General features: G+C 37.5%; 1 protein-coding gene and 1 non-coding gene across 2 annotated transcripts in view; one reads left to right on the plus strand and one right to left on the minus strand.

Annotated features, from left to right (window-relative positions):
* GTF2E1 (general transcription factor IIE subunit 1) overlaps positions 1-17,078 on the minus strand; it is a 37,714-nt gene that overhangs the window by 17,326 nt on the left and 3,310 nt on the right. The window contains 2 exon segments of the mRNA XM_047791323.1: positions 14,069-14,209; positions 14,212-14,545. Coding sequence (XP_047647279.1) covers positions 14,069-14,209; positions 14,212-14,515 — 445 coding nt within the window. The 5' untranslated portion in view covers positions 14,516-14,545.
* LOC125114364 (small nucleolar RNA SNORA70) lies at positions 6,263-6,394 on the plus strand. Its single transcript, XR_007131775.1, has one exon. It is a non-coding gene; the product is annotated as a small nucleolar RNA SNORA70 (small nucleolar RNA).

The raw sequence follows: 17,078 nt of genomic DNA on the forward strand, positions 1-17,078 counted from the left end.
CACATTTGTCACCATCCAACATACTATGTTTTATTATCTACCCAGTTTATTAGGTTATCACTGAAACTGTCATTGTATATCCAATTAAATGTCCTCCCAAATACCCCATTTTTCTCTTGAAGACAACATGCACTGCAAACTTCAAAGTAAACAAATCAACACTTGTCAGTATAGCTCATTCATATGAAAGAGCAATGCTTTTATTTTGGGCAAAGAGAGAAAGAGAGTACTAGTAACATCATTTCATAGAAGGATAATCTCAGAAGGACAGTCCTGGAACTTAAATAAATTTAGTTTCATTTAAAAAAAAATAGGGGGAAAAAAGAGAACATGGTAGAGTCATATGGAACCTGAATTCTAGCCTCACTAGGTACATTTCCAGAGACCCAGGCTTAATACAGATTAAGAGTTAACCAGAGTTCCTTGTAGAGGGCCCATTTCGCACTTCTGAAGAGTTGCTCTCCTATTACTGTCGAAAACCAGGAAGGGTCTGAAATTTTAACCCACATGTAAGCTACCAAATCATGCACCACCATTTCATAGATGCTGAAGAAAGACACAAGACTCCTAGGTCAGAGAAAAGAACTTTATTAGTCATGGCAATAGCAGTAGCCAGTGTCAGGGTTTTGTGCCAGTTCCCTGAACCCCACAAAAATTGTTAGGCAACATCTGTACGTGGGGGGGTTATGTTATAGGAAATAAACCCCGAGCTTGAGGAATTCTCATCTTTCACAATGGGCATAAACACACTTGTCCTTTGCTCTGGAGGGTAAAGACATTATCTTTACTATGCTGGACTCTAAGCAAACATGCTCTGGAGGGAGATACTTTTTTATTATACTAAACAGTAAGCAAATCTACCTTTTGCGCTGGAGAAAAAGAGTATCTTTATCTTTCAAAGCTGCTCACTACATAAACATTCTTGAAAAACACAGTCCAGAGAAAAGGTTCATTGTTTCTGCTTGCAGGACATACATAACATGTGAGAGACCCATGGAGAACTGTCTCTCAACAACAACCATGCCTGGCAAACATTGTAAGAGGAAAAGCTACCCTGACATCTCTGAGTCCTATGCTGATCACAAAAACATAAGCTGTAAACCAGAAGAAGCCTATCAAAAAGCCAGGTCTGAAGTCCAAGAAAAATAAGAAATTCTACATTTTATGTAAAAGGACTTAAGACTAGCTCAACATATCAGGTGTATTTTTATAAATTGCACTAAACATTATAAAAATACCAGTCAACTTTCCCAAAATCAGAAAGAGGGGAGGGACTCAGCACATAGTATGCACAAAGTACTGTTCTACTGAGAGGGCAGTAGTGCAACACATATAGACACAGAATCTGGCATCAAGAAGCTTAGAGTTCAGGAGTTCCCACTGTGGCTTAGTGGTAACAAACCCAACTACTATCTATGAAGATGAGGGCTGGATCCCTGGCCCTGCTCAGTGGGTTAAGAATCCGGTGTTGCCTCGAGCTGCGGTGTAGGTCGCAGAAGCAGCTTGAATCTGGCATTGCTGTAGCTGTGACATAGGCTGACAGCTGCAGTTCTAATTCGACCCCTAGACTGGGAACTTTCATGTGTGGTACCTGTGGCCCTAAAAAAAATAAAAATAAAAGTAATTTTTTTTTTTTGGTCTTTTTTCCTTTTCTAGGGCCGCTTCCTGTGGCATATAGAGGTTCCCAGGCTAGGGGTGGAATCGGAGCTGTAGCTGTCAGCTTACACCACAGCCACAGCAATGCCAGATCCAAACTGCATCTGTGACCTACACCATAGTTCACACCAACACTGGATCCTTAACCCACTCAGCAAGGCCAGGGATCGGACCCGTAGCCTCATGGTTCCTAGTCAGATTGGTTAACCACTGTGCCCCAATGGGAACTCCGAAATGAAAGTAATTTAAAAAAAAAAAAAAGAAGCTTAGAGTTTAATAGAGATGAAAGGTATCTACAGATAAACATAATCTAGAATTAGTGCAAAAACAAAGCACGTAAGTGTTCTGGAGTTCAAAGAAGAAATATGACTTCTAGTTGAGGGCACTAGGGAAGGTTTATTGAGAAGCTGTGCCTTTTGAGGTATAATTTAGAAGAAAAGCAGTTGTTAAAGAGACCAAGAAATGGGAGAAGAGAACAGGACATTCTAGATCATCTTAAGAGAAGTAGGTGGCTGAAAATAATGGTAAACTGCAATCTCAAGCTAATAGGAATTTAATTATCAAAAAGAATAGTAAAAAACAGAATTAACAGGAAAAACCAGGGTGCCCATAAGTTGAATGTCGAGCTTCATTTTGGCTTTATTCTTCAGTAACAGAAAAGTGATTGAAGGATTTGGGGCAAAAACATAAGGTCATCAAAACTGACTTTTATAAACACTGATCCACCTTTGTGGCTTGAGATGATCTTCCAATAAGCCAGTTCTTAAGTGAGTGAGTGTAGAAAAATCACTGATAGAATTAATACCCAAGCTCTGCCCCAAAGATGCTGATTCAACAAGTCTGCAGTGGGGGCCAGGAATGTAAATTTTCCAAGTTCCATGGATTCTATGCATATCCCTGGTAGAGAGCTGCTGTTAAGTAATCAAAATGATAAATACCTCAACTTTTCTTAAAACTGTACCACTCTGTACTAAGTAGTGTGCACAGAATATATCACTCGACGAGGGAAGAAACTGGAATCAAAACTCAAAGCTCTTTACCATCTTCCCCTTGCCATACATAAGACCAAGAAGCCACAAAATGGAGAACACACCAGCTAGATAAAAGAATGTGGCAGTGGAGAGAAAATGAAGGTTACAAAGATTCTCCAGCCAAAGCCTGGCAAATGATGAGATAAGGAGAAAAAGAATTCAGTGATAACATATATGTTTCATCATATATACACATAAACCACACACACACACACAAAACTAAGAAAGCTACTTTACAAATATTGCCATGTGTTCAACATAGCGAAATCTGTATAATAATATTACTCAAATCTAACATATGAGGGAATAAGACTCAGAGAAGTTAAGTTTCCCAAGTCACAGCTTAAAAACAAAATCACTAAGTCTGGATTCAAATACAAAGCTTTCTGACTCAAAAAACTAAATTCACTGAACCATCCTGAATTACACATCCCTTTTCCAACTGCTTTTCATCCCCACAGCTACAATTTAGCAAACTTTCCCCATGTATACACATAGGCTCTAATTTTTAAAAATATGGAACAGGAGAGAGGATCTGTAACAAAAAAAATTATTTAACAATCATTAAATGTGTATCACATACCTGGCATTTACTCAGCTGCATCTTAATGTATCAAGTTCGTAAAAAGGATCAAAATATATCCATATGAAGATAACAGAAGAAAAATCTTTTTAAAATAGATATTCAAAACTATATTTTAGGGTTGTCTATTCACTAGTATGTGAATGTTCCAATTCTATGACATTATCACTCCAAAATGAGAAAAGATATGGAGACTTACTTCTTGAGACGAGAGGGAAAGAGGAAGGAGGGTAAGGGGAAAGAGCTCCATACAATTTTAACCTTCTCCCAAAGTAAGAAATGTAAAAACAAACAAATAAAAAAATGAATCAGAGGCAATGGGGGAGAGAGAAGGGACTGGAAACAAAAGGAAAAAACAGTTAACATTCAACAGATTCAAACTTAACATGTTCCTTTGCTAAACACAGAAAAAGAAAATTTAGGTGATGTCTTTTATGCTGGCCAAGGTCTTCCACTTAAATGTTTACTCATTAACATACACAGTACTCATTTTAATTACGTGAGAATTCAGTCAAAGGAATAATGAATAACTACAAATAAAACCAAAGTGAAAAAAATGTTTATCCTCCTTAGTTTGACAAGAAGAAAATGCTTTGGAAATTTATCACAATTGAGGAAAAGGGAAAAAGACATTATGAGACAAATCCCCAAATTTATTTTATTTGGATTGTGTTTTCTTTCTTCACTCCAAAATATCCAATGAATAGGTCATCGACTAATGTCTAGAATTCACTGTCAAAGTCTGTCAAACATATGAATTGCAACTGGAATATTATTCAGCCATCTTCCTATCAAATAATTAAACATATCTATCAAAATAAAATAAGCCCATCTACCCAATATTCTGTGATAATCTATGTGGGAAAAGAATCTGAAAAGAGAACGGATGGGTGCATGTAAAACTGAATCACTCTGTTGTACAGTAGAAATTATCACAACATTGTAAATCAACTATATGTCAATAAAACTTAATAAAAATAAAATAAGCCCAATTGCTTTGTTATGCTACAGGTGCTGCAGTGCTGAAGCAGAAGTCATGTTGCAGCCCAAGTCTTCAAGGCTGGCCAAAGAAACAGGCAGGATCAAGTGTTCGCTGCTGCACAGCCCTTACCTCAACACAGTGGGACTAATATCCCAAGGATTTGCAACATTCTGCCTTCCTAAATCTAGCCACTCATCTTCTGAGCTGCGTTTTTGGAGCTCACATTCTACTGGGGAGTAGTCAAGACAAAAAAATAATATCAGGCATTAAGCATAATAAAGAAAAGCAAAGCAGGAAAAGAGGATAAAGAAAAAGGAGGGTGGTTTTAGAAAGGGGTACTCCTTATTACATAGGACTCTCAGGGAAGGCCTCTCTGATACAGCAATATATAAGTAGAGACTTAAAAGACACAAGGGAGCAGGTCACATAGATATTTGGGCAGGAGGAAACAATATAAAAAGACAAGAAATGGAGTTCCCATGGTGGCTCAGTAGTAACAAACCTGACTAGTATCCATGAGGATGTAAATTCAATCCCTGGCCTTGCTCAGGGGTTAGGGATCCGGCGATGCCGTGAGTTGTGGTGTAAGTTGCAGATGCAGCTCGTATCTGGCATTGCCGTGGCTGTGGTGTAGGCGGGTAGCTACAGCTCTGATTCAACCCCTAGCCTGGGAACTTCCTTATGTTTCTGGTGCGGCCTTAAAAAAAAAAAAAAAGACAAAAAGTAAAGGAATGCATGGTATGTAAAAGAAAGGCACAAGTAAGATGAACAGTGAAGTTGCTGTGGAGTGAACATGGAAGATAGTGGTAGAAATAGTCTCCGAAATGGGGGGTTGGGGGGGGTTAGGAGGCATGCAGGCGAAGGGGAAAGGAGAATATCTATTTTATCTATAAAGCCTTCTAAGTTCTGTTAAGGACTATGACTTTTCTGAGGGGAGAAGCCTTTGGAGGGTTTTGAAGAGAAGAGTGACACAACCTGATGTGCTTTTTAAGGAGGGTCATTGGCTGCTGTGACAAAAGAGTCTACACATGAAGCATGAGCGAAAGCAAGGAGACCAGCTAAAAGAATTGTAGTGCAAAAGCTAAGCAAGAGATAGTGGCTTAAAGAACTTTTCTGGACAATCCTACAAAAAAAACTTTGAATGAAAGTTTTCTACTCCTCCTCACTCAAAACTTCCAGGAAAAGCAAAAGATGGAAGACAATTCATAGTTCCAGGTTAAAATCAAGTAAAGGACTTGAGCTGCTAGGATTCTAGTGAAATAAAGAGGAATCTATAAAAATTTCAAGACACATCACTAACATAGGTTTAATTTTACCACGTATGAATCCAACCACCATATATCCTTTAGGAATCATCTTTGGACATTGGTTCCTCTCCCACTGAATATTTTATGGATTCTGTACTTATGAGGAAAGGGAATAAACAGAGGAGCTTTGGAAAATAAGACTGAAAAAAATCTAAATATTATTCTCCATTAGGCCACAATATGTTTCTGAAGAGAGCTTAATTGAACAGAGCACATTTTCTATATGAACACTACTATAATCAGAAGTTTCAGTTTTTAACCAAGGCTTTCAAATTAACCAAAAGTGACCAACATTATCCTCTAAAAGCAGTAATTAAAAAACCCCAAGCTTCTCCATACTTTTAAAATGTCAACTATTCTCCAAATCAAAGGGTGCTTTGCAATTAGAGTTGAGATACCATACATAGTATAGAATAGACTGAACTTATCATTTTACATATCCTAAGACCTTTTCTACAATGATTATAGGATTTGCCCAAGGAATACTTACTAACACAGCCCAAGACTGGAAGCTAGCCAGGTCTCTGGAATCCTAACACACTCAATTTGCTGTCTTGTAGCCACTGGTTAAAAAAGCAAACAAAAAAAAAACCCTCTAAAGATGAGATTTCCACTAAACACACTGATTATGCCAAAGCACCCAATATAGTGAGTGCTCTTGCAATACTAACATAAATTGGCCAGGCATTAATAATCATAACTGCTGCAACAAAATTTAATTAAGAATTACTTTTTCCATGGAGGCCCAGGGTGCAATGGCTGCAAACAGTAGCCTCATCAGTAGTATATACATCCTGTTGCCTAAGGGTTGCCCTAAGGGACCTTGGAAACAGCCCTTTCCAGTGGACATTCATGTCTAGCATGCTGTCCCCAGTCTAGTCTCCAGACAAGTATTCGCAGTGCCTTTGGAAACCCCCAGGGCAAAGAGGCCAGGGTCCACACTTGCCAAGTCATAATGCCCATCCACATCAAGCTTCAGAAAAAACATGTGACTGAGGCCCTACACAGGGCCAAGTTCAAGTTCCCTGGCCACCAGAAAATCCACCTCCAAGAACTGGGGATTTACTAAGTTTAACTCAGATGATTTTGAAAAAATGGTGGCAGATGGGAGTTCCTGCTGTGGCACAGCAGGATGGCCGGCATCTCTCAGTGCCCGGACGCAGGTTCAATGCCCAGCCAGGCACAGTGGGTTAAAGTATCTGGCAATGCTGCAGCTATGGCATAGGTCTCAAATGTGGTTCAGATCTGACCCCTGGCCCAGGAACTCCATATATACCACAGAGTGACCAAAAGAAAACATGGTGACAGAAATGCAGCTCATCCTGGATGACTGCAAGGTTAAATATATCCCTAACTATGGCCCCCTGGACAAATGGCAGGCCCTGCACTCATGACAGCATTGGTGCTGTCCCCCCCCTTACCCACATCCACCAATAAATACTACTTCCTGTCAAAAAAAGAAATAAGAATCACCTTGCTCTCTCAGATTTCAAAAGAGCTTATGGAGGAGAGTGAGGTGAGGCTGGGCATAAAAAGTTAAAGGACTGGAAGGATAATCATAAAACTTACCAACTGTCAACACAGAGAAAGGTGGAAAGAGTAGGGACTAGACTGAGAGATTGTAGAGAAGAAAAACTAGGTTAGCCATTTTATTCTACATATTATTCTGTTATTTGTGTCTTCAATAAGTTAACATTCATGCATTATGTATTTTTAGAAGAAAGAAAAATAGCATTTTGAATTCTCCAAAAGCATCCAACTTTCTCTCTTTTTGCTCTTTTACAGCCGCACCTGTGGCATATGGAAATTCCCAGGCTAAGGGTCGAATCGGAGCTGCAGCTGCTGGCCTACGCCACAGCCACAGCCATGCCATACTGAGCCGCATATGTGAACTACACCACAGCTCACGGCAATGCCAGCTCCTTTAACCAATTGAGTGAGGCCAGGGATTGAACTCGCATCCTCATGGATACTAGTCAGATTCTTAACCTGCTGAGCCACAACAGGAACTCCCCCAACCTCCTCTAAATATGCAAAAGTTATAGTCATTCTTGGGATATTCTTTGAAAGCATTATCAAGTCCTTTGTTACAATTTTTATAGTTTAAAGTGTTCAGGGGATATACATATTAAAATATTAAGTTAAACACTGAAGTTTCAAAAAGTCACCTTTTATAATCATTTCCAAATTTATTTCATAAAGTAAATTTCTTCAGTTTAATTGAGCAAGGGGAAGTGTATGAAAAAAAAAGAATTGCTATTATAAAATAATAAGACAGGACCATAGTTATAATATTTTATATAATTTTACTTATAATAAAAAGGAATTTGGAGTTCCCGTTGTGGCTCAGTGGTTATCGAACTCAACTAGCATCCATGAAGACATGGGTTCGATCCCTGGCCTTGCTCAATGGGTTAAGGATCTAGCGTTGCCATGATCTGTGGTGCAGGTCACAGACGTGGTGTGGCTTGGATCCTGCACTGCTGTGGCTGTGCCATAGGCCAGCAGCTACAGCTCTGATTGGACCCCTAGCCTGGGAACTTTCATATGCCACGAGTGCGGCCCTAAAAAAAAGACCAAAAAAAAAAAAAAAGAAAGAAAGAAAAAAAAGAGGAATTTAAAAATTCACTATAGAACACACAACACTGTAAAATATTCATTTGCATGTAAAAAGAAAAAGAAGTAGGTTTAATGCACTTTTAAATTCAGAAGATCTCAAGAGTGTCAATGATGTACACAATACAATTCCACCCTCAAAACTCAAATTTATCAACGAAATTGGCTTTTGTCCTTTCTTAAATGGACATATCTAGATTTGGTGTAATCATGCATCATTCCTTGATTCTGGAACTCATTATAAACAAACAAAAAAAAATGTACAATGCCCGGGAGGGAAAATAATAAATTGAAGTATGGTACTTGGGTGAATTCTAAAGCTTGTAATAAATTACCTAGAATAGGCCTATATCAAATGCATTACAACATTCAATGAACAGGCAAAAAGTATGTGATTTTGATGTGACTATTTGAAAGATAATACTCAATAGCATATCGTATGCCAGCATCAAATTTAAAAAGCAGTTCTTCGCAAATAAGTTCACGTCTACATAATCAGCATCAAAAAATACAAATGATAAAACAGAAGATTTTTTTTTAAGTTTTCAAATCCTCAAAATCAAAAGCAGCAAGTTAAAAAGGAAAACAAAACAAAAACAGCCCTAAAGGTTTTGGCAGAAAGTGAAGGGTAGAAGAGGGAAGACACTTATTCCATGCTACCTTTCCATAGCTAGGTTTTGTTTTTTTTTTTCCCCCCAACTTATTCTAATAATCACCTTCCCTCCTGCCCTTTCTTGTCCCCAAACTCACAGCCCTGAGCATTCCGGTGTAGTTTTCTAATTACTCTAGCAAAGTAATCCTAGAAAGATTTCTTTTATGTTTGTTTGTGTTTTTAGCATTTCAAGAATTGAAAACACTGCTAATAAGATATCTCCTGTTCCAAGTGGAACTAGATGAAGATAGGAAAAAGCAGCCTGCTCTTTGAAAGTAACAAGTCTTTAAGAAGCTCACAAATATAGGACCCTTGACAGTTTTAAACATTAGGTTGAGGGAACTGAAGAGGAATTTCAATGATATGGGGATCAGGCAACTGATCTCTTTAAACTAAAGGGCATTACCTGCAGTCACGAGGGAAGCAGGACTCCTGATTTAACCACAAACTTAGAAATGAGTATTTCAAGTACACAAGGAGTTTACTTGAATATTCTGAGTGACTCTAAACTAGCCTGTAGAAGAGGTCTTTTTCCACTGTTGGCTATTTTTAAAGTTATTTATTAGACACATTTTATTTTAGAAATAGTTATTAAAGGCTTCTTTTAATGTCAAAATCTATTGACTCTAAGTTTTTTCCCATGGAGCCACACAAAACCTGAATCTCCATGAAAGCTATCACATCTTCCTAAGCACTCAATCTAAAACATCCTAGAAATCTATATAGCCCTACATTTCTTTATTATTTTCTAAGATCCTCCAAACCGTAGAGCACAACACAGGCATGAGGATGTGTACCCACACACACATTAGGTGAGTTGAACTAGATAATCTCTAAACTCCTATTTATAGATTGCATTGGATAAGTAACAAGGACCTACAGTATTGCACAGGGAAAGATACTCAATATTCTCTAATAACCTATATAGGAAAAGAATCTGAAAAAGAATGGATATATGTATAACTGATTCACTTTGCTGCACACCTGAAACTAAAACAACATTGTAAGTCAACTACTATACTCCAATAAAACTTTAATAAAAATTTTATAAAAAGATTGAACACACATTTATGAGATTCCTTTTTTAAAAAAATTTATTTCAAACAGGATTCCCTGGTCTCCAGGTGAATTCAGTGATAGGGGCTCCCAAACTATTTCTAAATTTCTAATTCAAACACCTAACAATTTTACCCAACACACAATAAAACTACAGTGTCTTATACACCTTTATGAAGCTATGAAACTATATGTTCTCACCTAATATCCCCACTGCTGAGAATCCTTCTTAAATTTAAAAAACAAGAATAAAATGCTATATACACAAAAATATTCAAAGTGATATAGCTGTACCAGCAAAAAAAAAGAGAGAGAGAGACAATCAAAGTGCCCCAAAGAGATGGAAAGGAAAAGGGGTGGGGGGGAAATCACACCTATTTCAACATATTTCGAATACTAGATAGAAACAGGAGAGTTGGTACATTAAAGAAACCAAGAGACCACAAATTATTCTTGACTATGACTCTAATAGGTAATACACAAAAGGTTGGTAGTTTTGTTATAATTTTTTTCCTCTTCAAAATTTTCTCTGGCATCATGGGCTGAAAAATCTTTAAATTAAAAATAGAATTATAAAGCTATTTTCATCATCTAACTTTAACATCTAAAAATATATATATAGGACTTCTCGTCGTGGCACAGCAGAGACTAATCCAACTAGGAACCACAAGTTTGCGGGTTCGATCCCTGGCCTCAATCAGTGGTTTAAGGATCTGGTGTTGCCGTGAGCTGTGGTGTAGGTCACAGATGCGGCTCAGATCTGGCATTGCTGTGGCTCTGACAGCTTAGCTTCAATTAGATCTCTAGCCTGGGAACCTCCATGTGCCATGGGTGTGGCCCTAAAAAGCAAAAAAATAAAATAAAAATAAAAAATAAAAAAATAAAAAATGTTTATATACATATAATCCTCCCCCTCCTTTTTGGGGAAGCATGTTGCTGAATTTAACTTAGAAGTATCATTAACTAACTCAGCACAGCTGAGATCATTAAAGTAGAAATGCTAAGTCTATTCACATGGTCAGAGGCTTACTAAATCTAAAACATACATTTATGAACCACAAGATGCTATTTTGCTAATCTGAGGGATTTCATGCCATGCTACCTTTGTTTTGATTACATTAGACCCTCATATTTCATGAAATAAAACAGCTGATTTTGCCTGATTAATTTCTAAAACCCAGGACTACTGGGCAAAAGCTAGGCTACTCCATTTTAATAAAATTAACGAGCTACACGTATCAAACACCAAACACTAGGAGCATTTAACCCCAGAACACCTAAGATTATATAAATGGAATGTATGGAGAGAATCTATAATATTTAGGAAAGAGAGATGGGGGAGGATAAACTATAAACTGAAGAAAACTGCTGGCTTATGTGTGAATTAACACTGGTAAAACAATTCTTTCTGGATTCAATTTCCCGAGCCCAAAATTTCTGGATATTCATCTAAGAGTCACTACTCTGTCCAAGGGCAAAGAGTTGTCCATACACTTGAGTTACGAACTTTTTATTAGGAAACAAGTAAAGCCTGGAAGGCTTCAAATAGAATTCCTGAAAACCCTCTAATTGCTAATATAAACCACAGTTCATAAACCTAGGAACTAATGAAATGGGAACAGAGATAGAAGCCCATGTGATACCTCCATAGCTGATCAGAAATATCAATCTCCAACAGCGATCAAGAAATAGAATAGCTTTGTATAGCTCTGGCCTAAAATGAAACTGTATCACTGGCTTAGAATGAAAACGGTATCAATTTAAGAGGATGAATATTACGGCAGAAAAACTTCCCTCCTCCTCCTCTGATACACATACCAAGTGTTTACTTCCTGTCTTCTTCAAAATGAAGGAGGAGAGATGTGAATACTGAGAAAAACAGGAAGGGAACAGAGGGAGAAAAACCAAGATTTCTAAAGGGAATGTATAGAAGAACAAGGGAGGGTGTCAAGGAATTAATAGTGGAAAAAATAAAATAAAATCAGACTGACAAGCAGGTTGGAGGGAGAGTCTAATATCATCCAATCAGCATATTCTCTCTGAGAAAGTCCAATGAAGAACCAAAATTATAATCAAAAGGCATTACATTCTCAGAATTAGGGTCCCCAATGATTACGAATTTTCATTCATGGTAGGTATCTCAGGCTTCAATGCAAGGACATAACTGCCAATGAAGTTGGCTATTAGTGTTGGTTTATCAGGGCACCTTCCCCTAAGTGATACCAATGTAAAGTAACTTATTCTTGCTCTCTTAAGCCCCTTCTTTCCACTTGCATGTTGACCATAACTCTCATGTTAAAAAAAAGTTTTTGTTCAGACTGGCCACAAAACAACTCTCTTCCATGCAATGTTTTCATGCTCCCTACCCAGTCTCAACTCTCTCACTCAAATAATCTTGACTATATTTGGCATTAGACCATCTCTTCCACAAGCCACCCGTTGATTACAACTCATTTCATTCAGACACAAACCCTAGATAAAATTTGAAGAGCATCATGAATCAATCTCTTAAATACTGATATATAGTAGTAGGATAACTTCCTTTTAGAAAGGTTCATGAAATTAAGTAAGAATCAAATGATGAGGAATGTAGTAAAAGCATATTACTTTAGATTATCCTGAGGATAGTAAAGGATATCTACTTTACTTTCATTGCAGTAAAGAATGACGAAAATGATCACTAAACACCAGCATCTGCAGAAAATCACAAAACCAAAACCCAGAGCTCTTTTAAGAAATCTATTATTAGAGTGAATAGCAAAAATCATGAGACTTCTCTAAGTTTATTTTGAAAGAGCTCCAGATATAGTCTATGACCTTCCTCCATAGCACACTCAAGCAATGCTTATACTCAGGATGGTTAAGATTTTCTGATAACCAAGAGCTCTCCTAGTTAAGTCCTTTTAAGGAAATAGTTAGGTTTAGACAAATTAAACATTTAACATAAATATGAATTCTTTAAGGATATTTCATCTAAAATGACTCGCTTCACAGTAAGTAAGGAAAAAAGTCATCGGCTATCATTGCTCATTTTGTTAATAATCTCAATTGATACTGGGATTATTTCCCATTAAAAACTGTTTAAAAATTCTTTAAAATGTACAATATATAATATATACAAAATTAGAAAATTAAACATGTATGTAAATTTATAATTTTTTTACAATAAAACATTTCATCTGTAAAAGTTCAAACTATATTTTTCAGACAGTTTTTAAAAGTCAGGTCTGTGAACTATAAAGGAGTCTATACTCCTGAATTCAGCCATAACAAGGGACAATTGAACTTAGCAGTGATTCTTTCTATATATTTTTATAAATTTTTAATATAAAATTGACCCACTGAGTAATTAGTAAAACTATAGTCTCTTTTCCAGTTTACAAATAACTAACTATACAACCTAGCACTTTAAAGTTTCTCATGTTAATGTTAGACATCGTATTTTTAGAAAATACACATTTTGTAAATTCTTTGTTGTTGATAAGAAAATCCTTAAAACTAAAGTTAATTAAACACAGCAATTTATAACTCTTGCTGACAACTCTCTTCTATCAATGAATGGCTAAGAAACTAAATGTCTATTGTTAACTTGGAAAGGGTGCCCCTCTTATTTCATCTGGCTAACTTTTATTTATTTTTCAGGTCCCTGCTATTTCTAATTTCTTTCAGAGGCCTTCCCCAAATCCAGATTAGGTGCCCTAGTTATGTTCTCATGATAGTACTTTTCACTTTCACTAAGCACTTAAATACCAAGAACAAGTATTTGTTATAACTGTTTGGCAGTGATTGGCACAAGTAAGTGCTCAAATATCTGTTGAATGAGGAGGTCGAAAGTAAAGTCAGAAGAGCCTCAAAATGTTTAAGTCAACCCTTTAGATTAGGCTGCAGCTGTAAACAAGGGATAGGGTGGTAGCAAAGTGGGAGCACCATAGATGAAAGACAGTCCATGGATGAATTCACTCCCTTGTAGAGGATAAAAGCTTTACAACAGCTTCTAAAAGTAGTATGACAATCAAATAGGACATTAAGACTAAGAATCACTGTATGCTAACACTGATATATTTACTCAAAAGTATAATGATATACATGATTGGCTTAAAAATTAGATAAATCCATTTAAGAAAAAGGATACATACTTTACTCTTAAAAAGTTACTAAAAGATTCATAAACTGGAAAAATCTCACCTGTCATGGGATCAAAGAGCTGATTAGCTTCTAAGTCTGTAAAAGTACTACTACAGACAGGACATTTGAAGGAAGCCCGGTTGGTGGAATCTCTCTCATCGGTTTCAATTCTCCTCCTCATGTGGTCCAATTTATATTTACCACATTAACAAGAGTACGATAATTGATGAAGTAGTAGTTATGACGAGTGGTTTTCCCATCTGCAGCAGTCTCTACCCTCATTCTGCATTTGATGAACTTGTCTCCCTTTAAATTATTCAAGACTGATCTAAGTTGCTTCCGATCGAACTTGAGCAGCTCCAGCATGTCCTCCTCTTTCACACAGGGGTTTCGGATCAAGATGTCCAAGGCCAAAGCATGCTCGATGCCATAAAACCCCCGGATCACATACTTGGCCAACCGCTTCAGTGCTGCAGGAACCTCAGTGAGGACATCTGGATCTGCCATCTTTAGCAGCAAACTTCAACTTTAAATGTACTGAATTCCGAAAAAAAAAAAAAAAAAAAGGAGAGAAAGAGAAAGAAAATTAGTTAGGCATAAGGACAAAGTAATCCTTTTAAATCTAGAATAATCAACCCACGCTTTAGAAAACTGGTAACCACTACGGTTGGAGTGACACAAAGGTACTCAAAACATTGTTTGAAAAGACTAATGTCTAAGCATTTAATAGAGAACAAAATTTTCTTCTAGAGTACACAAAAGATTGCACCTAAAAAGCTTTCTTAGGAGTTCCCGTCGTGGCACAGTGGTTAACGAATCCGACTAGAACCCACAACGTTTCGGGTGGGTTCAATCCCTGGCCTTGCTCAGTGGATTAAGGACCCAGCGTTGCCGTGAGCTGTGGTGTAGGTTGAAGACTTGGCTCAGATCCCGTGTTGCTGTGGCTCTGGCGTAGGCCAGGCGGCTACAGCTCTGATTAGCCCCCTAGCCTGGGAACCTCCATATCCCGCTGGAACGGCCCTAGAAAAGGCAAAACTTCCTTAAATGGTTATTTTCATGATGTACAATATGTTTAACCCCAAAAAGTAACTTATTACTTACAGCAATGATATATTATATTAAAACCACTTTATTTCAGAAAGCTAAACAAAGTCTTTTGGGGGTGGGCATGCCATGGCATGTGGAAGTTCCTGGGCCAGGGATGGAATCTGAGCCACAGCAGTGGCCTGAGTTGCTGCAGTAACAACATGGATCCTTAACTCACTGCACCACAGGGGAACTCTATAAAGTCACATTATTCTTTATGCTACAGATCTTCGGGAATGCTGGAAAAAAACAACCAACCAACCCCTGAGAAGCTTTGCAATTAGCATACTCTTTGAAGGGTCTTTATGTCTTGAGTAAAATTTTTCTACCAAGATAGATTCTAGGATGTCTTACACATTCATACTCTCACAGTAAAATCACAACAAACCAATAAACACATAAGTAATCACCATTTGGGGGGGTTGGCAAAATTACTGTTATAAATCTGAGAGAAATTAACAATTAGATCCAGACAGTTTTACCAATATTAAAAAGTTAAATGACGAATTAAGTAAATGCCATATAGTTCTTCAGAACAATAATTACAAACATCAAGATATCCTTAAATATTAAATCTCTTGCAGGGCAAAAGCATAAGCTAATTGTACCCAGAAAGCTGCCTTTTAGAAGCCCAAACTGGCATGGACTAGACTTTCATGTGGTAATTAAAGAACCTGGGCTTCGGAATTAAGAATCAGACAGCTTTGTGGGGGTATTTTTTTGTTTCATTGTTCGTCTTTTTAGGGCCGCACCCATGGCATAGTGGCATATGGAGGTTCCCAGGCTAAGGGTCAAATCAGAGCTACAGCTGCCGCCCTACACCACAGCAACAGCCATGTGGGATCCGAGCTGTGTCTGCGACCTATACCACAGCTCACGGCAATGGCTGAATCCTTAACTGACTGGGTGAGGCCAGGGATCAAACCCACAACCTCATGGTTCCTAGTCAGATTCATTTTCCACTGCGCCACAATGGGAACTCCAAGACAGCCTTGGTTGGTGGCTGTGTGATCCTAAACAAATCTCTTAAACTTCAAGCCCCACTTCACTCTCTGAGAAATAAGGATAATATCAATTACCTTAATGAGGTTTTTGTGATGAATAATGAAAATGTAATGAGCTTAGGGAAGCACTTATTAATCCATATCAATTTAATATGCTCCAAACTAAACAAGGCCAGGCTATCCATATAGTCTATATCAAATGAAACTTCCCTGTACCATAAGGAAATTTATAAAAGACATCCCATTGAACAATTTCAATAGAGAATCATATTCTGTTATCAATACTAGTGTCTACTGAACCTTTTATTTAAAACAATGGTTATTCACCTTATCAGATTTAATAATTTTTATACCCAAAGTACTATACTAAAAAGATATGCCTAAATAATCAATGCATACACATACTTGGAGGGGGATATAACATACTACCTTAATAAAGGAAAAAATAAAAGTCAGTTATAACAAATTATATATTTCAGATTGCAAATACTCAAGCACGACTATATGTGAGACAACAAAGTAGCACTTAGATCCAAACTTGTGGTCCTGGAGCCTTTCTGTCATCCCAAGGTTTAAGGATGCCAAGCGAGCATCTGGGTTTAACACCAAAGTAGTATCCCAACATATTATCAGATGCATTTTGTTCTTTCCAATTTGGTCTATGCGTTGTATTTGAACCTAGTTTGGGGATTTTTGTTTTGTTACATGCTCAACATTTGGCAGAACACAATATTTGGCTTCAGAAACAGACCAAAGGATGGCAAACGAACACCAAAATAACCTACTTTTCCATTATTATCTCCCTCTATTACATCTCTCTTCTCTGACCTTCCATTCCATGTACTCCATTTTCCAGGTCAAAAGCTCTCAACCCTGGCTATAAAGCAGAATGATCTGGGGAGCACCTCAAGACACCTACCCTGGGCCTTGTTTCAAGAGATTCTGTTTCAGCTGGTCTAAGAGAGTAAGATTAGGCATCA

Source organism: Phacochoerus africanus, chromosome 1, assembly GCF_016906955.1.
Source record: "Phacochoerus africanus isolate WHEZ1 chromosome 1, ROS_Pafr_v1, whole genome shotgun sequence".
NCBI lineage: Eukaryota > Metazoa > Chordata > Mammalia > Artiodactyla > Suidae > Phacochoerus > Phacochoerus africanus.